The 25,336-nt window shown below is 61.5% G+C and overlaps 1 protein-coding gene, 1 long non-coding RNA gene and 1 other non-coding gene across 5 annotated transcripts; 2 read left to right on the top strand and 1 right to left on the bottom strand.

The window, feature by feature from the left end:
- On the bottom strand, positions 6,604-9,135 carry PSMG3 (proteasome assembly chaperone 3). 2 transcript variants are annotated; one of them, XM_003124248.4, is made up of 3 exons: positions 9,105-9,135; positions 8,254-8,497; positions 6,604-7,098 (listed from the first exon to the last, which is right to left on the bottom strand). In XM_003124248.4, exons 2-3 carry the CDS (start codon positions 8,467-8,469, stop codon positions 6,946-6,948), a joined length of 369 nt encoding a protein of 122 aa, XP_003124296.1. In that variant the 5' UTR covers positions 8,470-8,497; positions 9,105-9,135; the 3' UTR covers positions 6,604-6,945. The 2 variants fall into 2 exon arrangements, with proteins under 2 accessions (XP_003124296.1, XP_005655124.1); XM_005655067.3 differs by having other exon boundaries at positions 9,071-9,110.
- On the top strand, positions 9,210-24,180 carry LOC106507351. Of its 2 annotated transcripts, XR_001303271.2 has the most exons (4): positions 9,210-9,776; positions 14,993-18,145; positions 22,986-23,239; positions 23,930-24,180. It is a non-coding gene; the product is annotated as an uncharacterized LOC106507351 (long non-coding RNA). The 2 variants fall into 2 exon arrangements; XR_002342192.1 differs by having other exon boundaries at positions 22,986-24,180.
- Positions 19,731-19,801, top strand: MIR9817 (microRNA 9817). The gene has a single exon (NR_128502.1). It is a non-coding gene; the product is annotated as a microRNA 9817 (primary transcript).

Consider the following 25,336-nt stretch of genomic DNA (forward strand, 5'->3'; position numbering starts at 1 on the left):
GCTCCCACGTGCCCAGCATCCCTGGGGGGCTTTCGGGCCCTGGGGCGGACTGCCTGCTCCCCCACCCCTCTGCCCACACTGTCCCCCGGGGAGGCCCCCGGACCTGTCATGGTCCTGCCTCAGACGGAGCCGCAGGGCCTGACACCCCGCACGGAGCCCCGCCTGGAGCCCTCTGTGCCCCCTTTCTTCTTGACCTGCCACCTCAGATGTCCCCTCCTCTCTCCCATCACCTCTTTAAGTTCCACAGGGGCGTTGGGAACCTGGTGCCCAGCGCAGTCCCGGTCTGGGGCCCGGGGAGCGAGGGTCTGTCCCTGAGGCCACAACGCCTGGATCTGCAGTCCTGGCTGCTCAGGCTACACGTCGTGAACCAGGGGCTCCCCTACCTTCTCTGGCTCCCTGACCAGGTTGCTCCAGGGGCAGCCGCAGTACTCGGCCCTCTGCCTGCCCCTTCACCTCTTGGGGCCTCCAGCCCCTCCGTGGGGTAAGGCATGCAGGCTCCTGCAGCCCTAGGGCCTGGGACAACCCCTCTTGCTCTGCCCCGAGCTCGGGGGACAGCCCCTGGCCACAGGGCCCAGACCCTGGAACAGGGCCACATACCAGGCGCAGCCCGGGAGCGAGCAGGAGGCCCGAGAGCGGGTAGGGTGTTGCTCCTCCGGGTCAGAGGGAAGAAGCTGGCTGAGCCGAGCCTGGGCACAACCAACAAAGGGTACCGGGCCTGAGGAGACAAGGGGTTCAGCGCCCAGGTCCTGGGAAGGGTCAGAGAGGGGCTGACCCTTCCGCCACCCGTGGGGCTCTCTGGCCAAGCGAGGCCCCGCCCCTGGTGGCTGGTGTCACCCACTCAGGAGAGGTGGCCAGGCCAGCCGGGCCTGATTTCCCTGCCTGGGGCTGGACGCTGACCAAGCCTGTCACAGGACAGACCTGCCTGACCGGATGCGAGCGGCCGAGGCTCCTGACTGCTCTTCTCTGTGACCAGGTGACTGGGCTCCTGGCAGCTCCGCCAGGCTGCGGGGGCCTGAGAAGCCGTGGGCCAGCCACAGACCTCGCCACCCTGGGCCCAACATCTGCCCTTGCTCCAGTGACCTCATGCCCGTGGCCCTTGGCCTCGATGCAGGCACCAAACCTCCTTCTAGGCTGCCGCTGTGCCACCTGGCATATGGGGACATCTCTGGTGGCTCCCAGCCCTTCGCCCCCACCCAGGCCCCTTCAGCAGCAGAGGGCTGCATGCCCCAGCTGGCAGAGACAGGGCTGGGGCCAGGGCGGGGGTGTCCTGTCACCCATGTCCCCAGGGTGCTCTGGCTGTGCCCTGGGCCCTCTCCCGCTGCTGCCCATCAGATTTGCAAATGGGCTTTTGTTAACGCTCACGCAGTGGCCACTGACTCAACCAACACCCACCACGGCCCGGGGCGCCTGAGGTGCCTGGAGGGGGCCCCCCACTCCCCTGCGGGCTTTGGATGCTGAGTCCCAGACTGGCCGACTGGCGCCCGGGGACCCGAGACCTCTGCGGGACGTGGGCTGGATCCTGCCCACTCTAGTCTGGGGAGTCCTCATGTGGAAACCTGCCTCCTGGTGGCTGAGGTGCCAGTTCCTGCCCTGGTCGGGACGCTGAGCCCCAGACCAGGAGGAGCTGGGACCCTGGCCTGGCCTCTCACTGTCTGTGACCTTGGGCCAGCCATGGGCCTCTCTGAGCCTCACTTGCCCCTGGTGACCGAACGGCCATGTGTAGCAGGTCAGCCGTGCCCCTGCCCTGGCCGCTCCTCTCAAAGGCCGCCACAGGCTGCTGCCGCTGGGCGAGCTCAGTGCGCCGTCCGGCCAGCGTGGGGGGGCTTCCTCTGCTCCGGGGCTCGGTGGGACCCATGTGGGGCCTCAGGGCCTTTGATCCCTTTCTCCCATCCCTGTCTGGCCCACGCCTGGCAGAGTCCCTCCCTGGGGCCTATTGCTTCAGTTCCCAGTGGGAACCTGTGACTCCCAGGGGCCTGTCCCTACCTGCCCGTCGCCCCAGAGCCAGCTGCCAACCCTGGGCAAATACCTGGGGGGCATCCTTCCCTGGGTGCTGGCGCAGGGATGTGGACACAGGCCTGGCCTGGCCAGTGACCCTTTTTGCTCAGCAGGTGGCATCTCGGGGCCTGGCAGGGGCAGAGCCTCTGGGGAGGAGAAGGGGCAGGGGATGGAGCAGCTGTGAGGCTCAGAATTTCAAGCTGTGGGCGTTTTTCTCCAGGAGCACACGGCCCGGGCCGGGACACCACAGCTCCCTTGTGGGGGCACACACGGGCACACATACAGCTCACCTCCCTGGTGGCTCCCTCGGTGTCTGGCCAGGTCCCTTGGGCAGCTCTGCGCAGGCCTCTGGGCCCGAGTGGGATGGCCGGGGGTGTCCGGCCGCGGAGCCGGGCCTCCAGGCCTCACAGCGGCGAGGGCAAGTCCCAGATACTGCGGCTCCTGGGGAACCGCTGGCCTTGCCCCCCGACCCAGCAAACTCCTCCCTGCCGCCCGCCCCGCCAGGCCTGCCCTACCTGCCCGGGGAGCGGCCCACACCCTCCCCAGGCCCTGCCCAGATGTCCTCCCTCCCACCCTCCCACCGGCCACTGAGTCCCGGCGTGGATCCCGTCCGCACAGCTGGCCACGTGGCTCTGGGTGGTGGCATCTCCCCAGCACATCTGCGTGGCCGGCAGCTGGTGCCCACAGTGAGGGCTTAACGGGGTGGCGCAGTGTTGGCCGCCCATCCACCCTCTGTTCACGTGGCTGCACCTCTTTTCCTTGGTCCCTTCCCCTCGACGGTCGAGCCACTGACGGGCGGCCGCGCGCTGAAGGCTTTCCTGGGCCGAGAACGGCAGCCCTCTGCGTGGGCCAGGGATGGCTGCGGGCTGCGGTCCCTGGCCAGCAGGTGGGGGTGCTGTGACTCCCGTCCCCACCTCTTCCACCTGTACGGTCCCGAGCCTCAGTCTTCCTGTCTGTGAAGGGGGCTCATGCCCCTTGGAGCACCACCTTGGAGCTGGTGTTCCTGGGTTTCTTTTGCTTGGAGACCTCGCTCCTGTTTCTCTCCCTCCCCCTCCTTCCAGCAACATCTCTCCCAGTACAGCCCCGTCCTACCTCCTGTGCACAGGAACGGGGCCCTGCACGCCTTCTCGAGGCCCAGGCTCGGGAGGTGGGCAGCCTGGTCCTGGCCATCCGGCCGGTGAGCAATCCCTGGCTCCTGAGCATCTTACTGGAGAGACACTCAGCCTGCAGAAGACTGTCTGCCACAGGTGTCACAGGTGCAAGGCAGCCACCACTCCTGCCTCTGCCCTGCACCTTCCTGGGGACCCACAGGAGAGCCTGTCCCCCTCAAAATGTCCCCAGACCTGGGCTCATTTCTGAAAACTGCCCTGCCTCCCAGGGGCCTCCCATTGCCTCATAACCCTTCTGGAATCTAAGTCCCTATGTCCTGGCAGCATCCGTCCTCTGACTCCCCAGATGACACGGTGCCTCTGCAGCCACTGGCCACGTGGCCCCGCCTGCTGTGAACTGGCTCTCAGCGATCCGGCCATCAGCCTCGTCACCCCTCTTCTGATGTCCACGTTCACTCCAACGCACGAAACCGAGTAGCCGAGGCCAGTGCATGCAGCCGGTCCCTGGAGGCTACTGCCCTGTCCCACAGGCTCATTGTCAGGTGGGTCCAGGCTCTGTCAACCCCAGATGAGCTGCTGCTCCGACTAATCACCAGGGGCGCGTCCTCCCGGCCTCTGACCTCCAGAGGTACCCACTCGCCCTGGACTCTGAGCCGGAGCCGCAGGCTCACGTCCACTCAGGAAACAGAGTGAGAGGGAGGGCCCCTTGGGGTTCCCTGCCTGCGGCTCAGCAGAAGACCGTGTGGCTCCAAGGGCGTGGCCTTGAAGAAGGGACCCTCAGCCACCAGTCCGGGCGGCGGGGCGGGCACAGCAGCCCCACGCTCATTATTTACGTTTGGCTGTCGAGCGCCAGACGTCTAATTACAGTTTGATGGCTGGGTAAGTGCCATGCACAGCCTTTCCGACCAAGGAGCAGCAACCTCCACCAAGCCCAGAGCCCTGCCCGCGGGGAGCACAGCTTTACAGACGGCCTCCCTGGAGCACGCGTCTCCTGTGCTGCAAGAGCTGCGTGCTGAGCACTGCGGGCAGCAAAGGCCAGGCGCCTTCTCACAGAATCGCCTGTGCTGATTTAGGAGGCGGAGCAGAGTGCCGAGGCCCTGGCTGAAATGTTGGCAGCCTCTGGTCTCAGGCTGTGTTTCCTAAAAGCCAGCAGACAGCTTCGGGCAGCTGGAAAGAAGATGGACTCAGGAAGGCGCTGGGGACCCTGGTTTCAATTATACGTCAGTTACCACGCCACCTGCCACGCTGGCAGCCGGGCGACAGTGCAGTTAACAGGGGCCCAGGTGTGTCACATCCGGGGGCCATCGCCGATCGCCTAGGGGTGAAGAGTGACCCGCCCTGTTCTTCTGAGCCTCAGTTTCCTCCAGCGCCTACCTGCCTCTTAAGGGCAGCCGCAAGGACTCAGATGGTCCGGTCGCTGCCCGGGCCTGGCTCGCTGGAGGCCTGGCACGGAGGCTGGGTTGGAGCCAGACAGACGCACAGAGGACCTGCCTTCAGTGCTGACAAGGAAGACGGCTGGCTACTTAGAAAAGGGGCCGAGAATGAGTGTCACTGAGGGGCTGGGTGACAGGTGACCAGCATGGACCCTGGGCCCTCTGCCCTGTTCAAATCCCAGCTCTGCCGCGCAGTGGCAGCTGTGCCCGTTTCCTCGTCTGACACGTAGATGACAAGAGCAGCGGCCTCACTGGGTCATTGTGAGGGCTGGCTGCGTCACCAGGACTGCACGAAGGGCAGCCCAGAGTCTGCTCACGGGTGGGCAATGTGAGCCAGTCGTGCTGTGCGTTTAGGGGCCAAATCTGAAAACCAAAGCTGCAAACTGGAGCGGAGCCTACCTGTGGCTCAGGGTCCCTGCTGGCCTGTTTCCAGGGACAGAAGCATCTAACTTCTGGATGACAAGCGTGCTTAGCCACAGCTTGGTACCGAGCGGAAGCTTCTGATAGAGCTTTAACCCGTTCAGGGATGCTGCCCTGCCCTGCCCTGGGCCCAGGGGGCGTTTCCCAGGAGCCGGCCCCTCCCTTCACTGTGGCCGTGCCCGCGGCCCCTCACCTGCCGTGGCACACATCACCTCTGGGGTCCTCGCACGTGGACAGCCCTTTCCCTTCCTGCCAGCGGGTTGGCTCCTTTCTGGCCTGAAGACTAGCATCTGTCCAGGCCCTTCAGGAGGCAGAAGCCAGGCAGGATCTTCCCAGAGGGAAACGGTGGTGAGCCAAGCAGACGGGGAGGTGAAGGCTGCGGAGCCGTCAGATGGCAGTGAGTCTGCCCGGGGAAGCAGAGAGGAGGGGACGAAGCTGTCCGAAGTCCCCGAGCCAGACCTGGCCACCCAGAAGCCACTGTCTCCCAGGATGGATATGCCCATTTCCCTGGTGTGGGGTCGGGTCCCGGTCCCTCAGGCTCCCTGCAAGGTGCCTTCTCATGCAAGCATTGGCACCCCCTCCGGGACATTGGGCAGAGGCCCACGTGGGACTCCCCGGCTGTGCTGATGCCGAGGCTGTCCGTCACCCCAAGGCTGCTGTGCACCTGCGGGTTTGTCCAACTGTGTCTTGTCTCTGGGCTGGACAGCGGTGAGGCCTCCGAGTGGGCAGAGCCCCAGGAGCCCTGGGCAGGCTGCTGAGGGAAGGAGCGCCCTGAAGACCGCTTTCCTCTGCCAGTTCCTCTCCCCTGGGACCAGCGGTTTGGTCCTTCCAGTACTTGGCAGGGGTTTCTCAAACCAGACTCAGGATTTCAGGGGCTGTTGGTTCTAGGAGAAACCCAATAAAAAGATCCCTTTCTAGGCTCATGAACACACAGCTCCACCTCCAGTTTTCTTAAGAAGTCAAATGCTAAACTCCCAGTTTCAGGATCCCTGTGGGTCTCTGCTTCCAGACCGACCTTGGCTCCTACCTCAACTCTCCTGTCCCCCCCACCCCCCGTTCTCACGAGACAAAGGGTCAAACAGAAACGACCCTGGTCGCTGAATGTGGAGGGATGAAGGAGCCCAGATGGGTCCCCGGCTGCCCTTTGTCACAGGCGTGGGTGGCCACAGGCTGCCTTCCACGTGGACACGTCACCCTGAGGTCAAGCCCCAGGAACATCTCCAAGGGGCAGACCCCGCGAGCCCTGAAGCCCTTCAGCCCCCTCGCTGGGCTCAGCGTCCCGTCTGAGGCCTCAGCACACACAGGCCCTCCCAGCCCTTGGGCCTCCCAGCCGGGCAGCTTCCCATGTCCCGGTCCCAGCTTCTCCCATGTCCCGGCCTCTCTGGAAGTGAGGCGCCGCCTAGCCTGCCCCCCCTGCCCTCCTCCCTGCCTGACCCCCTCCTCCTGGGGTATATGTGTCTGGCCCCAGCTTTCAAGGATGTGGCTCCGGAGGCCAGGGTACCAACCAGCAGTCCGGGGACCGGGACGCTCAGAGAGGCCACAGGCAGAGGAGCAGGATGAGGCTGTGGGCTTCAGGCCGAGACCACCGCAGCGGATTTACGCCGCGCGACGGAAATGTCTCAGCACCGTCGCGAAAGACGGTGAGGTACTCTGGAATGTGCATTTATTTTTAATAAGACAAACATCTCCCCCAACAAATGACCTGCACATCGGGGGCCATGACTCATTCCGTCAACTCTCAACTACGTGCCACTCTCGGGAGCCGGAGAGAACCGCTCACAGCTCTCCTAGGACACCTTCGGCTCGCCTCCCTCCGCCGGGGGTGTCAGCCTCCAAACCAGTCGGCCTCAGATGTGCACGGTTCTTCCGGTTTCGAGGGCTAAAGCCTGAGAACGCTCCTCCTTCTGGCTGAAGGGTCTCCAGAGCCTCGAGACGGTGTCTGAGTTTCCGCTTGGTCCTGACGGGCAGCAGGAGTGGCTGCCCCAGGGTCACCACACCTGGCACGTCCGGATCACCTCCTTCAGGGCCGTCACTCCCTCCATGCTCTTGTCCTTCACGGCCAAGGCGAGGAGGACTGCTCTGTTTCCAGCTTCCTGAGACACAAAGGCCACCAGGTTCTTTGCAAAGACATGGATGAGAGGCTGGTGAGGGCAGAGAGAGAAGGCATTTTAACTGCAAGAAATCGCTTGTCTTCTTCTAAATTAGTTTTATTTTAAATTCCTCAATGGGTTTTATTACATTTACAGTTGTGCGATGAGCCTCACAGCCCGATTTTGAGCATTTCCATCCCAAGCCCCTGCCCGCCCCCGACCTGTCTCATTTGGAAACCATAAGCTTTTCAGTCTGTGAGTCAGTATCTGTTCTGCAAAGAAGTTCACTGTGTCCTTTTTTTTTTTTTTGTCTCTGTAGGGCCGCACCTGTGGCACATGGAGGTTCCCAGGCTAGGGGTCTAATTGGAGCTGTAGCCACCAGCCTGCACCACAGCCACAGCAATGCCAGATCCGAGCCGCGTCTGCGACCTACACCACAGCTCACGGCAACGCCGGATCCTCAACCCACTGAGCGAGGCCAGGGATCGAACCCGCAACCTCATGGTTCCTAGTCAGATTTGTTTCCGCTGCGTCACAACGGGAACGCCCCATTGTGTCCTTTTTTTTAGATCCCACATGTAAGTGACAGCATTTGAGGTTGGCATCTCACCATCTGCCTGACTTCACTTGGCGTGATAATTTCTAGGTCCAACCTCTTTTCTTCTTAATGCCTTCCTAGTCCCCCCGAGAAACCCGGCCTGGCTTCCAACCATTCAGTCACCACCTGGTAAGTTCAGTGTGACAGTAACTCAGGTTCAAAGAGACTCAGGGCACTCCAGTCATAAACGCACTGCTAAGGAGCATCATTAAACTTGTCCCTTTCGTGCTTCTGGTTCCTGTCTCTTCCGGCGATTTCTGCTCTGGAAGGACCCCTGAAAGTCTGCAGAGGCAACCTGTCAAGGCTCACAGATGGTCTTTCCAGAACGAAGCATGCACAACCAGTCATTACCATAATGTATCATGACAGGGTCAAACTGAGGGGAGGCCTACATCGCAAAATCAATACCTCCGCCTGTCTGCAGGATAAAATGCTGATGGGCTGGAAGCAGCAGCCACCAAGGGCAGGTGGATGCCCTCAGACGCAGAGAGGCCCCGGAAAATGCTGTCGAGGGCTGGTGGCGGTGGGCGTGGGGGCGTCTGCCCAGAGATGCTCCCCGTGTGTATTAACAAATTGTAGCCACCGGGCTCCCGCCCCCATCCCTTTACCTCGTCCTGCCCGAGAAGAACTTTGGTGGTGAGCACAGGCTTGCTGATGTCACTGGTCATGCTGCTGGATTCCAGGGAGACCAGGGTACCCATTTTCCCGAACTGGGTCACCACCACCAGGATGTGACTGCTGAAGGCTGTGCATACCACCTGGGTAGGGACGCCACACACTACCGCAGTCGTCTGTTTCGACATCACCAATGGTTTGCCTTCCATGGTTGGGTCTGTTCAATGGCCCCTTCAGCTTGTTAAGAATAAAGAGAGTAAATCAGCATCAGATGGCCTTGGGGCTCCAGAGTAAGTACCATTTGGCATTAAAACAGAAATACAAGTGGGCTCATTCAAAAGCCTGTATCTGTTAACCCTTACAGGCCTCATTTGCCCAAAACTTTCTAGATTCATTGAGTAGACACACTTGTATACATAAACTAGCCAGGCAAAGGAGGCAGGATGTCAAAATATGCTTTTCTTTCCTCTTCCACGCGCTTGGGGCCCCTGCTGTTAAGCATCACTGTGACCCCACCCCATCCCGAGGCTCTGAGTCCTGGGGCCCTCGGTGGTGCCACTGCCGGGGGGGTGAAGGGCTGAAAGCGCCGCAGGTGCAGGTGCAAAAGCCAGGCCAGAGCAGGTGGCCACGCTCCTGCCGTCCCTCCAGTGCGCCCATTGAGGTTCCGTTTTCTGCACTTGGGAAAACCACCGGCCCCACAGGAGAAGCAGCACGTCACCGAGCCAGGAGGCAGATGGCGACCGTGGCTGGGGCGCCAACCGTGGGGGCGCCCGCCCTCGCCTTCCCGCTCCAGCCTCCGCGGCCCCCTACCCTCCCTGCCGCCCGCCATGCCGCCCGCGCTCACCAGGCCGCGCCCGGAAATGACGCCGGTGGCGGCGCGGCCCCGCCCCCTAAGGCCCCGCCCCGCTCCCGAGCGCCAGACGCGCCCGCGGGCTCTGCGGCCCCCGCCGGAAGTGCAGCCCGCAGGGCTTCCGGTCGCGCCGGGGCCGCTGGGCTCTGAGGCGCTGGGCTGCCCGCCCGCCAGCAGCGACGGGCTGGGCACCGAGTCGCGCGAGGGGCTGCGGCCCCAAGCTCGGGAGCGCAGCCTCCAGCTTCTTCCCAAGGGCGGTCTCGCCCTTCGGCCCCTCGGCCCCTCGGCCCCGCAGTAGAGCGGCCTCCGGCTTCTCCCCAGGGGCGACCTCGGGCGCTCCTGACGGCGGCCCTGCTCCTCTGTCACCGGGGAGCCGCAGTGGGGTCCCTGGCCCCTTGGCCGTGGGTTCCAGGGCGCTGCTGCAAGCACAGGGAGCCGAGAGAAAACCAGGGCTGGACCGCAGTTAAGGCGCTGAAAGCGGGTTCCGCCCAGGGCGCTTCACAGAGCGCGCAGGAGACCCCGGTGTGGAGCCGGGCTCACCCCGCACACGGGTGGGCGGAAAAGAAAGGCGCACCCCGAAAGCTGAGCCTTACGTTTCGTGTGGCACACCAAGCTGAGGACCCGAGCCTGGGGCCCAGCATCTAACTGGGAGCCCGCTCCGTAGAGGTGAGGCAGGAGCCGGCACCTCCGGGCGGTTCCGCGCAAAGACCAGGTAGCTGGCGCGTGGGGAGGTCGCTGTCCGTTAAGGAACCAGACCTCTCCAGGCGTTTAGTGCTTGGAGTTCCCGTCCTGGCGCAGTGGTTAACGAGCCCGACTGGGAACCGTGAGGTTGCGGGTTCGGTCCCTGGCCTCGCTCCGTGGGTTAAGGATCCGGCGTTGCCCTGAGCTGTGGTGTAGGTTGCAGATGTGGCTTGGATCCCGTGGGGCTGTGGCTCTGGCGTAGGCCGGTGGCTACAGCTCCGATTAGACCCCTAGCCTGGGAACCTCCATATGCCGCGGGAGTGGCCCAAGAAATGGCAAAAAGAGAAAAAAAAAAAAAAAAAGAAAAAAGGAATTTAGTGCTTCTCCGTGAGTGGGGGGGGGGGGGGCGGGTGATGCAAAGTCTGGGCTCATTCCCATCAACCCCAAGTGATTTCAGCGTTCACGGCCTTCGTCCTCTGGGTGCACCGTCGTGGTGGCTGTAATGTGACAGCTTGATGGCTGCAACATCCTTTCTTCACTGATCGGTCGCGCGTGTTCAAAACCACAGGAGCCGGTGGGAATTTACAGCCGAGGAACGGCGTGGGGTCAGGGGGTGGGAAACTACTACGCGGAAACCTCTGGGTGGGGGGCTGGGGGTTTGGGGCTTCTAGCCAAGGAAACCTGGTGGGATTCTTGCTCAAGGCCGGCCAGGTATCAGACCACCTGGGGGGTGAGGACGGGTTACCGATCAGGGTATCACAAAAGCCCCAAGTGGAGGCCTCGCTGGAGGCGGGTTGAGAGCAGCTGGAGGCGGGTCTGGTGTAGGGGAGCGTCTTCGGCAGCATCCTCTGCCTGGCGGTGACAGAGGCCTTCGAACCCCTCTAGGTGGTGCCAGGGCGTGCCAGGGTGCCAGGTGCCAGGGCTTCTAGGTGGTGCCAGGGCCTCTGCCCTCGAGAGCCCATCTGGGGCATCCTGGTCCCCCCCGGGGAGTACTCAGAACAGCTCCCGTTTATCTGGCCCTTCGTGTGTGCAGGCGTTGTTCTGAGCGCGTCAGACGTCGTAACTCTTAATCTAAACAACCCCAGTATCGAGACCTTATCATCCTCATTGCAGAGACAGGGCGTTCGGGCTGAAGGACCTGCCCAGGGTCACGGAGCTGATGAGACTGGGTCTGGACTTCGGACCTTTACCCTTGATTGCCGGTCTTGTGACTCACATGCTCGGGCACGGGGAGAGGCGGGACCGTGCTGCCCTGTCGCAGGGTGATTTCTGGTTCCTGCCAGGCCTTCTGCCCACCCCCCCTTCTCCAAGCTGGAAGTTGTGGTGGCAGCGTCCGTTGGCTGTTTGGGGGCGGGGGGGGTGTCTTGTGCTGATACTGCCATGATTTGAGCCGTGAGCCTCTTCCTGAGGGATTAACACCGGGCCACCCGCACCCTCAGAGGCCTGTCTGCCTGGCTTCCTGCCAGGCCTGTCAAGGCACGTCCCCCCCCAACCCCCGCCTGTCTGTCCACATCACTTAACCCCTTAGGGAACTTGGGCTTCCCCCAGGTCCTCGCTGCCTTTCCTCATGATTTAATGACTCCTCGTGCCATACACCTTAAGTCCAATGAAGCATGCTCCTCCCACAGTGATTTCTGGGGCCCAACAGGAAAAGGCATCGATACAAAGCATTATCGAAATAGACATAAAACCAAGAGGAAGCTTGTTTTTGACACTGGCAGCCAGTTCACAGAGGGAAAGATGATGAGTTTCATGGTTCCAGGCCTCAGGAAGGAAACATGTCAGTCTCTCAGGAGAGTCTAAGTTTTGTTGGTTCTAAATTTAAACACACGTCCACCCACACACCCCCCAAAAGCCACCTGCCAATGTATTGCCGGTGTGAAACCTTTAAAAGGTTCCTTTACTTTTATTCGCCAATTCACGTGTTCTCTCTCTGTAGGCAAATAGATGCAAGAAATATGCCCCCCCCCCGAGACAACCCCCCTCTGAAATAGACGTAGCACTTTTTATAAAAGGGATCCCGGAGGACCAAGTGGGTGATGGCTGGAGGGCCCTGTGGCTGGTTTTGGTGTAGACCTTTGATAAAGACGGAGTTGGGAGGAAACCAGGCGGGGTCGTCCTGGGCCAGGGTGACGGCAGGGCGGGCAGGTCCTTCCCGGTGGCCTAAGTGGCTGTGTGGGCAGAACCCCCGCGCCTAGACTCTCGGGGGAAGCGCTTGCTGCTGGCCACCGACGGCTCTCCAGTGCGAGACGGGGATTTAGCTGGAAAGAAGATCGTGGGAGTGAATTCACTTAAAACAGGCACCCGTCGTAAGCACGTCAGTCGTGGGGCAGAAGCGTTTGAGAACTTATGGTGGAAAAGAAAAAGGGGGGGGTCTTGAATTTGTCTCGCAGGCGATTCGGGTGATGACTGTGCCATTCTAAGTCGACTTGGAGAACCAGCAGAGAATTAATCAGGTGTCGATGTGGCAGGGGCATGATTTTTCCAGCCCCCTGTGGGCCGGCCTTGGCAGCAGTCTTCACAGGATGGGTTCTCTCGGCTCCCTCACTGGGCGGAGCCGTCGTGCCGACATCTCCAAGGGCACCGTCCGTCTCCCCCAGCCTCTCTTAGCCCTCTGATACTCGGATCCCCGCGGGCTGACGTACCGTCCTGTCGGGAGCCTCGTCAGCATCCTGTCCTCGGATGCCTGCCCGGCCGGCCCTGCCAGGCCCTCCTGCCCGCTGGCCAAAGGTCCTGGGCTAGATCCGAACATCTCCCAGTGTGACACGTGTGGCCTTTCCAAGATCTCACATCTTTGGTGAGGTTTGTAATTGGAGTGGAGCCCGAGCAGGCACATGGGCTCCGTGCGAGGACAGTCTGTTTTCTTCGGCCACCTCATGCCTGCGGGCACCCAAGACTTGGAGCGGCTTGGGCACGACGTTGGTCTCCGGGTCTCAGGGCCTGCCTGCGTCTGATAGGCACAGTGTCCCTCTCGGTTTTGCGAGATGTGGGAACAGGTGGCAACGTTTCGTTGTGTGCGTGACAAGCAGGCCTTTTCTCTGGGCTGGTCTTCTGAGAGCAGCTGGGTGGCGGGTAGGTGGTGAGCCCATCTGTGAGGCAGGTGTTTTATTACGTTCAGGTCACAGACGTTTGGGAAGGAGTGAGGGAGGCCGTATCCACTCGGGTTTATTTCAGGTGTTGGTGGCAGCCGCCTGTGTGACACCATTTCTGCCCAAAGAGGAGCACAGACAGGTTCCAAGAGCTGGGTGAGGCACCCGACTTCTTTCTCCTCCTCTTAGCTCAGTGGTCCTGTTCTCCTTCCTCCAGGCTGTGATAAAATCGCCAGACTCTGCGTCTCGCTTGGTAGCTTTCCTTTCCCAGGCTTCCCAGCAAAATCCCAGGATTGAGTCTCCTTGGACCCACCCGGGTCACGTGCCTGTCTTTGGCCCCATCACTGCTTGAAAAATCAGTCAATGTGAAAGTAGCCTCCCCTGCATCCGGGAGTTTAAAAAAAATACGTCTCAATGTCCATCAAAGCAGAGGTCCTAAGCGGAGACTACGGGATGCCCCGAGCGCCCGCTCTCCTGGCCCCCGGAGCCCGCTCACCTCCTCTCTCTTCCCCTGGCGTCGCCTGTCCTGCCCGTTGCCTGTGCGCGGCTCACGCTCTGGCCTCGTGTCCACCCTTCCCTCCGATCTGCACCCCCGCAGTGCTTCGCTCCTTTTGGAGAAACCAGTTCTTGCTCAGTAACTGGGGGGATGAAATGACAGGGCCTTGGCAGAAGGGCCTCCTTGAGGGCTTGACACCTGCAGCGCGTCCCATTAAGCTTCCTCCGCTTCAGAGTCCTGCGACTCCACTGGCGAGACCCCGCGCCCGGCCCCCGCCCTCGTGGGATCCGTGGCCCCAAACCTCCCGCGCGCCAGCCAGGCCTTTGCAAGGAGCAGGACGGCCGGGAGGAAACCCCTCCGCCCTGGTCCCCTGCTGCCCCTGGCAGGCCTGGGGTCCGAGCAGCCGTGACAGACGCGAGGGTCCTGAGGCCCTAACGCCACACTCCCATCTCCGGAGGAAAGTGACGACACGGAGGCGAGGTCTTGCTGTCGCAGGACGTACATTTATAAGCAGGCGCGAGAGCGGCAGAGCCAGCAAGAGGCCAAGCCCAGCGAGCACCACCAGCCGGAGGGCCGCCTGCACGTCTCGCCCCGGCCAGCCTGCGCTGGGGCTGAGGGTCTCCGTGCTCTGCGCTCCGTGGTTTTACCCCGGCCTGGACCCCAGCCCTTCTTTGCCGCCTGCGGGGTGGGACCTCCTCTTGCGGGGTGGCGCGCCACCGTCGCGTGTGTGGCACGGCTTCTGCGCTCCACGGTCGCAAAGGCCCTTGAATAAGTAGCAGCATGGAAATAGAGACGGTTCTGACCGGGGCGGGGGGGGCTCCATGACGTGCAAATGACCTTCACCGTACCCAGTTACCTAGAGAAGGAGCGGGAACGCTTCATTTTTTACATACGAGGGTTATCCACGTTGAGGGAGGAGACAGGATAGAAAGATTAAAGGCACCAATGAAAATCACATATATTTTATTACAAAAACAAAACCCTGGGCCTACGTGAAATTCCAATTTTTCCTGAGGGCAATTAATGAATACCAGTTTATAAGGGTCCAGGGAGCAGTTCATTCGCAAAGGAAATAAATCCTCTTCCCAGGGAGCGGTTTCAGATGGTTTCCCAGCGCAGGGTCAAAGGTGAAAACATCATTTTTCCGGGGAGGCTGCAAGTGTGCCCTCTCGGGGCAGGCGAGGGCCTTGTGGCCCAGGGACGCCCTGAGCTTTGGAGTTGTGTGTCAGCGGGAGCATTTGTATTTAGCATCAAACAGGAAACACACACACACACACACACCCACCCTGTCTGTGGACCTGATCCCAGCAGGGCACAGAATTGAGAGTTTAGCTTGTCACTGTTTTCTGCAGAACTTAGTCATGCTCAAATATTACAATCTTTTTGTTCTTGGAATGAGGCTTTCTGCCCTCGTTAGAAATAATGAAAACTGCCTTGTACTCACATCTTGCACTATTTGTTTAGTTCTTTAATAAATGAAACCTTAATCCATGTACAATTTCTGAAGCCTTTCTTTCAATATTTTAAGAAGTTATTTCCCCTGATAAGAAGCCGTCTCGTGGCCCCTGCGGCTCTGCATGGAGGCTGGTTATCGTTCTTGCTCTTTTCTCTTACAGGAAGAGGACAGAAAGCCAGCGAGCTGCACGTCACGGGGCCTCGATATGTGTTGGTCCTACTGGACCACAGTCAGGTTGGCGCGTAAGGTGCGCACAGGTCAGGATGAAGTGGAAAGAAACGCAAGCCTGCCTGGGCCCTGGCACGAACTTGCTGATGACCTCGGCAATTCCCTTCCCCTCTCTGGGCCTCTGTTTCCCCATCTGTGAAATGGGCCTCCAGGTGCCTCTGATCCAGTCCTCTGGGCTCCTGCCCTGGGTTGGGGATGGTGCCACAGAGAAAGAGGGGAAGGCCTGGGGGAGGCAGCTGGAGGTGGTTTTGTCTGTGCAGGAGGAAGTGGCGTGGGCTGGGAGGGCAAAGGCAGACCCTCCCTTTCTGAAGGCCCGTTCTGGGGCTGGGGACCGGACTGGGGGCTTGGACCACAGGGAGGTTCTAAGAAGGCAGTTTGGGCCCAGCACGGGGGCTCTCTGACCACGAGGCCTTCTGTGGGAGGTGGCGGGCGCCCTGCTTGGGCGGTGTTGAGACCAGGTGGTCCCCCCGGGAGGACCGTACTGGGGGCTGACTCAGAGTTCTGAAGGCCCTTCCAAGTCCAGGTGTCTGCCGTCCTCATGACCACAGGGGGACGCGGCTCAGTCCTGTCCGTATCTCAGGCAAAACTCACAGCGCACTGAGACCAGACCGTGCCAAGGGCTGCCAGGAACTGGGAGCAATGGAACGTCCCTGTATTACTGCCAGGAATGCTGAGCAGTGCAGGCACTTTGAAAAGCAGCTTAGCTGCTCCTTATAAAGGTGACCACACACCTGCCGTCCGACTCAGTCGTCCCATCCCTAGGGGTTTGGAATGAACAAGAAGTCTGTTCACACTGGAACCTGTGCGGGAAGGTTTCTAGCGGCGTTCTTCATAGAGCCCCCAAACCGAATTCAACCCAGATGTTCTCAGCAGGTGAATGGGCGAGCAGCCTGGGGTACATCTGCGTGGTGGAACACTTCTCTGTGATAAAAAGGAAGGGGTGACCTGTGCACGTGCCGGCGCGGGCCCGTCTCAGAACCAGCACAGCCGCTGCAGGAGGACAAGCACGCAGGGCGGCTGCTCTGTGAGATGCTCCCATGATGCTCTGGGAGAGGCAAGGTTACGGACCAGGGGTTGCAGGGTGGGGGTGGGGAGCAGGCCGGAGTACAGCCGGGGGACCCCGGGGGAGGTGGGTCTGCTGTATCTTGGCTGTGACGGTGGTTACTGGATGGAGCCTTTGTCGACACTTGGAACTGTACGTCCTGGGAGAACTCTAAGGTGTGTAGGAGAAGAACGAATAACAGACAATAAAAGTGGCAGAAATGGTAGAAAGCCCCACCCCTGACCCAGAGCAGGGGCTTACTTTAGGTGAAGGCCCATCGCCCCCGTTAGGATGGCCGATGTGAGTTCGTATCACTCTGTGCGCGTGTACAGAAGCAAGTGCGGGCACGGATGTGGAGGACGTGGAGCCCCGTGCGCTGCTCCCGGGAATGTAAAACGGTGCAGCTGCTGTTTCTGCGTCCACCCGCGGGCATTGAAAGCAGAGGCGCAAAGAGATGTGAGCGTGTGCGCCACAGTCACAACAGCGTGACTCACTGAAGCCAAACGTGGGAGCAACTCGATGCCCATTAAGGGATGAATGGAAGTGCCGTGTGGGACATCCACGCCGTGGGACATCCTTCAGCCTTAGCGAGGAAGGAGATCTTGACACCTGCTGCAACGTGGGTGACCTTTTAGAATAGTGTGCTCAGTGAAACGTGCCTGCGTAGGTGCTGAGGGGGTTCCAGGGGCCCTGTCCTGTAGCCCAAAGGGGAGGCAGACCTGGAACCAGGAATGGCAGGTATGGTGACCACCTTGGGGGGAGCAGTGTGGGCCTGGTGGGGGCCAAGTACCGAGGCTCTTTGTGCCTGGGTGCTGCCAAGCCCTTCTCAGGAAGCTGCAGCTTAGCCAAGTCCCACGTGATGCTTGGGGAGCTGGGCAGGTGAGGATGGAACGTGTGTGGAGCTTGGAGATCTTGGATTCAGTTTTTTACATCTAGGCCCAGGTAACCTGAGTCTTATTTCTTTTCTTCTTTCCTCAAATGCTGTGGTGGTGGTGTTGTTTAGAACAGTGATTTGTTCACACCCTGAATATCCCAGGAGGAGAGGGGTCGAGTGTGAAGGAGCCTCTGTCTACAGCAGATGCCGCCAGTGTCCTGCCCAGGTGCCCTTGCCTCAGCCCCGCAGTGCGCACGGATCTGCTTGCCACTGCCTGGGCCGGCGTGCCACGGCTTGGGATTGTCCCTGAAAGCTCTCAAGTCACTCATCCGTCCATCCATTCTTTCTTCCATCTGTCCATCCATCTCTTACTCTGTCCTTCCATCCATCTTTCCTCCTGTTCTTCCTTCCGCCCTTCCTTCTGTCCTTCCTTCCATCCGTCCTTCCTTCCATCCTTCCCTCTGTCCTTCCTCCCTTGCATCCTTCCTTCCTTCCTTCCTTCTTCCCGTCCATCCTTCCGTCTGTCTGTCCTTCCATCCATCCATCCTTCCTTCTGTCCTTCCATCCATCCTTCTTTCCTCCTGTTCTTCCTTCCGCCCTTCTTTCTGTCCTTCCTTCCATCCTTCCCTCCGTCCTTCCTCCCTTGCATCCTTCCTTCCATCCTTCTTTCCTTCCTTCCGTCCATCCTTCCTTCCTCCCGTCCATCCTTCCGTCTGTCTGTCCTTCCTTCCTCGCATCCTTCCTTCCGCCCTTCCTCCCGTCTTTCCTTCCATCCGTCCGTCCTTCCTTCTTCCTTCCTCCTGTCCTTCCTTCCATCCTTCCCTCCGTCCTTCCTCCCTTGCATCCTTCCTTCCTTCCATCCTTCTTTCCTTTCTTCCGTCCATCCTTCCTTCCTCCCGTCCATCCTTCCATCTGTCTGTCCTTCCTTCCTTGCATCCTTCCTTCCGTCCTCCCTTCCATGCGTCCATCCTTCCTTCTGTCCATCCATCCATCCATCCATCCATTTTTCCATCTCCTTCCTTCCACCCACCCGTCTCTACATCGTTATCCATACCTTCATTCTTCCATCCACCCAGGGGTGAGATGTGTGCTTGGTTATTCACTCAATAAACATCGTCTGCGCGGAGCTGATCTCAAGGCCGTCTGGATGTCCGCCCCTCACTACAGAGGTAAGACCCACGATGAGCAAATAGCTGCAGGTGAGGGCAGAGTCAGGTAGCAACAGGAATAACCCCACCCCAGCAAATGCAACAGGCAAGATTTTTAAGGAGGTTGAAAGAAAACACGCCTCTAGGAAAACAACTTTGAAAAACGAGAAGATACACCCATAAGCAAGGAGGGCCTCGAAACACAGGATCCGCTGCCTGGTAGAAAGGCAGGTCATGACCCCGGGTCACAGAGGCGACCTTTTGGGATGGTGACGATAGGTGGGACTTCCAGTTTCTGTGGTCGCACATTTCTCTATTACGTGAATTTTGAGCGTATTTTGGAAAAGAGAGAAAGAGGGGAGAGGAGGACATGTACTCAGGCCATCGTAGTGGGTGGCCCATTAGATGGGCCCGGAGCCCCCAAGGGAACCCAGGCCCTGGGTCTGAGCCGCGTCTGGCAGGGACCAACTGCAGGGCGGCCCCACCCCAGGGGGTGCTGGTGAGGAGACCCGAGTTACCCGCGAACACCTCTGGGGGGCAGCAGAGGCCACAGAACGCGCTGAGCTTGTGGCGCAGGGACTGGGCAGAGGAACGAGGAGCCTGGTCTGCCTCCCTGCGGTGGGGAGAGGGCCTCCTCCTCCTCCCCCACCTGCCCTTGGGCAGGGCTGGTCCCTGCTGCCCAGGAGGCCGGGGGCCTGTTCTTGCCTCCGTCTCTCTCCCCTGCCCGCACCTCCATCTCTGTCTCTCTCCCTCTCCACCCCCGCTTTCTTATCTGTGTCTCTCCTCTCCCACATCCAAAGAGTCACCCAATGACAAAGGTCTGTTCTTCAAAGCTGTCACCTCTGAATTTAGGTTACAGGTACCTGCTGAGCTTGTCTTGAGGGCAAACCCTGAGCTACAAGTTGAGCTTGTCCTGAGGGTTAGACCCTGCGCTACAGAGCAGGGGTAGCGGGAGGTCCAGGGCTCACCTAGCCGGAGTCTGTGGGGCTCTCACAGGGAGCAGGACGGTACCTCACACCGCAGCGTGAGCATTCAAGGAAGTGTAAGCTGGACCAGGCTGTCGAGGCCGTGATGAAACAGTGGGTGCATGCTGGCTTCTGTGTCCCCCACAGTCCCTATGCTTGGGCCTCAGGTTTAGCTTTGAGCTTCCTGTTAGCCACAGAGAAAAGGGAAACAAGATCAGAACCCAGATTCCAATCTCCTTGGCCCTGGTCAGAGCGCCAGGCCCCTGTGGGAGGACTGCCCTCTCCCAGACTTGCTGAAGGGGCCGCTGAGGTGTTGGGCACCGCCTGGGCGTTCTCCCCACCCTTTGTGGGGTGCAGCCCAGGCCCTTGGCCAGGACCGGGGGTTGGGGTGCAATGGAGCGCAAAGGCCTCAGCAGCTGTGTGTGGGGAGCTGAGCTGAGGAGACGGCAGAGCTCCTGGCCAGGCTGGGTTTCTATTTTTATAACTTGAAAACATCCAGGCATGGCTCACGTACAGTAGATGCACTTGGTGTGCAGTTGTGAGTTCTGACAAACGCGTGTGAGAGGTGGCGGTGAGCGCAGTGCCCTGGCCGCCGTTCCCTCCTGACCTCTGGCCCTGGGACCCCTGGTCTGTTCTCTGCCCCGTTACGGCCTTTTCCAAAATGTCGTCGGAACAGAAACACACGGCGTGTGCTGGCAGGGGTGTCGAGGGTGAGCTGTGCGTGCATGCATATGAGTGTGAGTGTGTGCACCTGCGTGTACACGTGTGTGCGTGTGTGCACACGGGTGGGTAGTGGGCAGAGCACCATGCTTCTCTGTGCACCCGTCTCTGCCCTTCTTATGGGAGGCACTCGTCCTCCCGCTGTCCTCTGCCCGACTCGCCAGCTCCCTTGGGAATGAACACTCCGTCGTCTCCTTTGTTTCCCGGTGCTTTGTATCGGCCCCTCATGAAGGGCATGGTGGCCCCACACCACGTCCCGGGCACTGCTGGGCACCTGGGGCGAGGCTGTGGTGCCAGGACCCCAGGGCGCTGCACTGGAGGAGGCTTTGCTCTGCTGCACCCCGCGTCCATCCTCCCGCTAGATGCTGGCAGGGAGCAGGGCCCTGTCGGAGCCCCTCCTGGCTCTTGGCATGCGGCTGGCTGTTGGCGACTCTCCAGCATGGCAGAGATCAGACCTGTGAGGGTGGGGGCACAGGCGGGGGCGCTTTTTAATTCATCAAGGTGATGATGGCTGTGCTGGACCCGCCCGCATGGTCAGTCGGCCGCCGCCAGCAGCCTACCTGATGTCAGGCCACGGCTCTGCAGGCGAGCTCTGCGCCCCTTTGAGGCTCCGCTCCCCAGCTCCTGCCTCCAGCCAGCACTGGCGCACCTGTCAGCTGGGGGAGCAAAGGCCACAGCCTTTCCCTCCTACGCGTGCCATGAGGTGGCGGTGTCGCGGTCATGGGAAGACAGCTGGCCTCGCAGCGCTTGAGGCTGGCCTCTGGCATCTCTGGCTGTTACCACGGTTGTCACACTGGCCTGGCATGGCCTCCGGCCCATGGCAGCGGTGGCCGGGGGGTGGGGGGGACAGCTTCTCCTACTCTCCCCCTCTTGGCTGGGGGAGCTCACTCTGAGGAGGTTGGCAGAGCGGGTCTTCCCAGGGCCTCGGGTCTGGATGCCAGCCTGTGGGCGGAGATGCTGGGGGTGGGGGGCTGCTGCCAACTCTTGCCAGGCTCCTTGGCTCCATCTCCAGCAGGTGGTCTGGCCCAGCCCCTGCACCTTCCTCCTGCACAAGGATGCGCCCGTGCCCACTCCCCATCCTGTCCTCTGCCCGCTTCTCTCCCCCTGTGTCTGGTCTCCCTTGGCAGCCCCCAGGGCCATGGCCCCCGAAAGCCTGCACTCCAGGAGCAGAGTGGCCTGAAAACAGAAATGAACACCGGGGGATTTGCCTTAAACTCATTAAACCCCATGAACCCTCCCGCCAAATGATCCCAGCCTGCGCCCGCCCCGGCCTTTTAATCTCGTTGGGGCCTCGGTATAATTTGTTTAGCTGTGCTGATCAGTTGAAGGTTGATTCAATTGGACCTGGGTTATTTATTTGTGCCCGGATTTGCTAAGTGTCGTTGGCAGTGCGTGAGGTCTTCATTATGGCGGCCCCCCCTTCTCTGAGCACCGGAGGCCCCCTCCTGCCTGGAGAGGGCGTGCCAGCCTTGGGGGCTCCGGGGCAGCTCCGCTCGGGGTGGGCCCTGCACCGAGGAGCAGGGACCGTGTTCTTCCCCTGCCTCTGCGCTGCCCGCCTGCAATCCTGCCCATGACCAGTCCCAAGTGAGTTTGGCTGACTGCTCCCACACCCCCACCCCGGAAGGGTCTCAAAGGCAGCCACCACCCCCAGGCGGGCGACACCCGTCTTCCCTCTGGCTGCTCCCCGGTGGGTGGGCTGCCGCGCCCGTATCACTCCGCCACCCCGCCGGGTGCTGGTCAACACCCACGTGCCCATCGCCTCCTCCAGCCCCGCGATGTCTCACGGTCCTCCTGTCACAGATGGAGAAACTGAGGCTCAGAGTCTTGTCTGGGTCAGAGCCCAAAGCACCCAAGCCACGGAGCCGACGCTTGTTTTCTCCAGCTGAGTCCGGGCCCGCGTCGGGCGTCGGTGTCCGTGCCTCCAGGACCTCACGCGTGCCACCAGGCCTGAGCCCCTCCGGGCAGGGCGTATTTGCACATCGCCTGCATGCCCCGCTGTGTGCTGCGCAGAGAGGTTGCGGGGACATGTTGGTGCTTGTGCCATCAGGAGACAGCAGCAGAGATGGCAGATGGAGGATGGAAGGGGAGGTGGGGGACCCAGTGTCCGGGGGTGTAGGAGAAACCAGGCTGGGCCTGGGAGGACGGCTGGGAGGCAGAAGCGGCCCCGGCGGTAACAGCAGAGGACGGAGGCTTCTGGAGGGGCGGCCCCATGATCCTCAGGCCCAGCAGCGGGGAGGTGCTTTCAGAGGAAGCTTCAGAAGCAGGCAAAGCGGCCAGGGTGTGAGTCGGGGCTCTGCCATGCAGGAGCTTTGAGACCTGGACTCTCAGCTGTCCTCCCTTAGAAGACAGGGACACTAGCCTGGTCACCCTGGCAGGACAGGAGTTTACAGGGGATGAGAGGGGATGTGGATCCAGGAGGCCGGGGCAAGGCTGGGGTTCCCAGCAGAGAAGGGCTGGGTGCAGGACGGCGGCTTGGGATCGGCGGGGCTGCGTCCGAGTGGGAGGCCGGCAGTCACTGCTGGGAGCTGTGGGCTGGCTGGGGGGTTCCCTCTGCCGTGGCGGGGCCCACCCAGCTGCGGCGGCCACCCTCCCTCTCGAGGCCCTGGTGTTGGCCGGCTCTTCTCCTGGGCCCCTGCCCTCGGGAGGCTTGATCTAACTGGACAGGGCCCTCGGGGCAGCCTTCCAGGGGCTTCTCAGGTCAACTTGGGCCGTGTCACAACTCCCACCCCATTCCAGTGGTCAAAACGGCCTGAGCCTGGTCCAGACCCCAGGGGGGGGATGCCCCTTAGGGGAAGAGCCACAGTGGCCACAGTGACCCCAACATCCCAGCTGGCTGGTGCAGCCGTGCGGGGCTGGGGACCGGAGGAAACAGCACCGGGAGCCTCCAGCAGGTGCTCGGTGCCTCTGATCACATGATCGTGAGGCCGGACTGAGCCTGCCAGGCCGACCCCAGGCGGGCCCACTGCCCTCGTGGCCACGGCCTGGCAGCGCTGTCCTGCCGTGGCCCTTGCGAGGGCACCTTCGATGTCACTCCCACCCACATCCTCCCCCCGGGCTCCCCATCCCGCCTCCCACCCAGCCTGCCTTTTCCTTGCTTGTCAGCCAAGTTCCGACTCCCCTGAGGCAGCCTCATCAAATATGCCTTCTCTCTCATCACCATAATTTTTCATTTGTAGGTTAAGCTGCACCTGGGGTTCTCAGAAATCCGCTCGCTACCTTGCAACTTGCCAGCTTCTCAAATGTCTCGTCCTCCCCTGCCTCTCGCTTCTGGAGGAGGCATGTGGCCACGTGGCGGGAAGGATGGCGGCTTCCCGGCGCCGTCTGTAGGACTCGGCTGGGAACGGCGGGCTCCGGCCACGCTCTGGGCTGGAAGGAAGGCAGCGTGGTCTGTCTGTCTGCCCATCCTCTGCAGGCACCGTGGACTAGAAAGGTTCGTCAGGTTTGACCAACATTTTCCAGCCCCTCCCCGGTGCCAGGCCCTCCCCATGTGCCCTGGTGGTCTGATCTTGTTGGGGACTGAGGCTGCACACCCCTGTGGACCCCATTTCGTCCCCAGAGAACCAAGGCTTGAGAAGGCATGTGGCCGGCCCTGGGTCTCCTGGGTGGTAATGAGCGGGAGCGTTAGAACCCAGGCCTCTGCGAGTCCCGTTTGGTTGGGAGGAGGAGACGCGGGGATGGGGAGCAGGGCACAGAGTGCCCTGTGCCCCTGGGATGGCGGCCCAGCAGCCGCTCGGCGCAGGCAAAGCAGGAGGTAGGGAGGGACGCAGGGCGCAGTGAGCCGCTCCGTGTCCGGGCACAGGGGACAGGAGCACCAGGCTGGCAGCACGTCTGAGCCCCTGGCCTGGGGTGGCTCTCCTGGCCTGGCAGAGGCTGCGCAGCGAGGTCGCCAGGAGAGGGGCCCAGTCTCCTTGCCAGGCCGGCTGCCAGCCCTCCAGAGGCCTGGACAGCAGGGCCTCTCCTGAGTGGTCACCGACCCCGAGCCCAGAAGCACTTCCCTTTACTCCCCTGGGGACCCGCCTTCCTGACAGGGACCAGAGCCCCCCAAAGAGAGCGGCCTGAGCCCCAGGCCAGGAGTGCTCTCTGGTCCCTCCTCCCTCCCTCCCCTCCTCCCTCCCTCCAGCAGCCATGGTCCTTGAGGACAGCAGCACAGGTAGGGAGCCGTGCTGGGCTCGGGGATCCAGCGGTGACGAGACCACAAGTGCCTCCGCTGAGCAGGAGCGAGAACAAACGAGGAACAGCAGGTGTGCACTCGCGCGTGCGGAGGGCTGAGCCTCGTGGGGGCGCGTGCGGAGGGCTGAGCCTCGTGGGGGCGTAGCCAGGGCACTGGCTTGGGTTGGGGGCCCCAAGACGTCTCTGCGAGCTGGGGCAGGGGGAGGGGAGCAGGCCCCGGGGGTGGGGGAGCCGCCCAGGCAGCAGGGTAAAGGCCGGAGGATGCAGGTGGTGGGGCTGGAGCGGAGGGGTGACCCAGGCGAGAAGGGAGCAGGCTGGTCCCTGAGCAGCTGTGTGTCCTGGGTCAGGGGGCCGGGGGGGGGGGGGAAGGCAGGTGCAGGGGCCCCTCCCGTGGAAGCTCCTCATCAGGGACACGGCCCAGACAGGCCTGGGTCCCGGGGGACGTGAGGACAGACAAGCCTCTGCCCGGATGACGCTGTCTCATCCCTCGCCAGGAAGCAGCTCTCCGCTTCCCAGCAGACCCCGAGGGGTTGCCCTGCGTTTATAACCCACTCTGCAGATTATTATTCCATTAGTGAAGTCACACAGTGGGGACTGAGGGACTTTCAGCTCCAAAGGCCTTGCAAACACTGATCACGAAAATTAAAGAAAGCTTCCTAATCTCTAAACGCCTCGAGGCCACGCATTCCCCTCCGAGTCAGCTGGGGAAGCCCAGCCCTGGTTACGGGAAGCTTCCGGAGGGGGTGCCTGCAGCCCCAGGTCCCCAATCCTGTGCGCCTCCCAAGGGGACCGTTCACGGGGCAGCCTGGACATGGGGAAAGCAGGCCTGTGGGCAGAAGGCAGGACGGGTTAGTGGGGTGCAGGGGGCTCCAGGCGGCAGCTCTGTCCCTGGGGCGCAGCTGGCCCAGGTCCCCCTGGCCGTACAGGGATGGAGGCGGCTCTGTGCTGGGGCCTCTGTGCCTCCTGCCTGGAAACCGTTTGACCTTGAAGGCCACGCCCCTTTGCCTCTCCCGTATCCCGGGCGGGGGCAGGGGGAGGTTCGAGGAGGAGAGGCTCCAGGACCGTGGGCGAGCACCCGCAGACCCCTACATGACCTCTGGGACCCCTCTCCACCGGGATCCCCCCAAATCCGAGAGAAGCTTCTGGCTCACTGCTGCCTGGCCAGGCTTGCTCTCTGGTGTAAAGTCCCCTTCAGCTGAAAGTTTGAACTAAGACTGAAGATTCTCCGGATCCATTATGTGCTCTGGTTTCTCTCTCCGTGGGAGCCCTTGGTTGTGTCGGATAAGAGATCTTGGAAAGCGGGCAGCTGAGTGGCGGGCTGTCGGCCCAGGCTGGTTCGGTGGGTGCCGGATGCAAA

The sequence above is a fragment of the Sus scrofa genome, chromosome 3 (genome assembly GCF_000003025.6).
Source record: "Sus scrofa isolate TJ Tabasco breed Duroc chromosome 3, Sscrofa11.1, whole genome shotgun sequence".
Classification (NCBI taxonomy): domain Eukaryota; kingdom Metazoa; phylum Chordata; class Mammalia; order Artiodactyla; family Suidae; genus Sus; species Sus scrofa.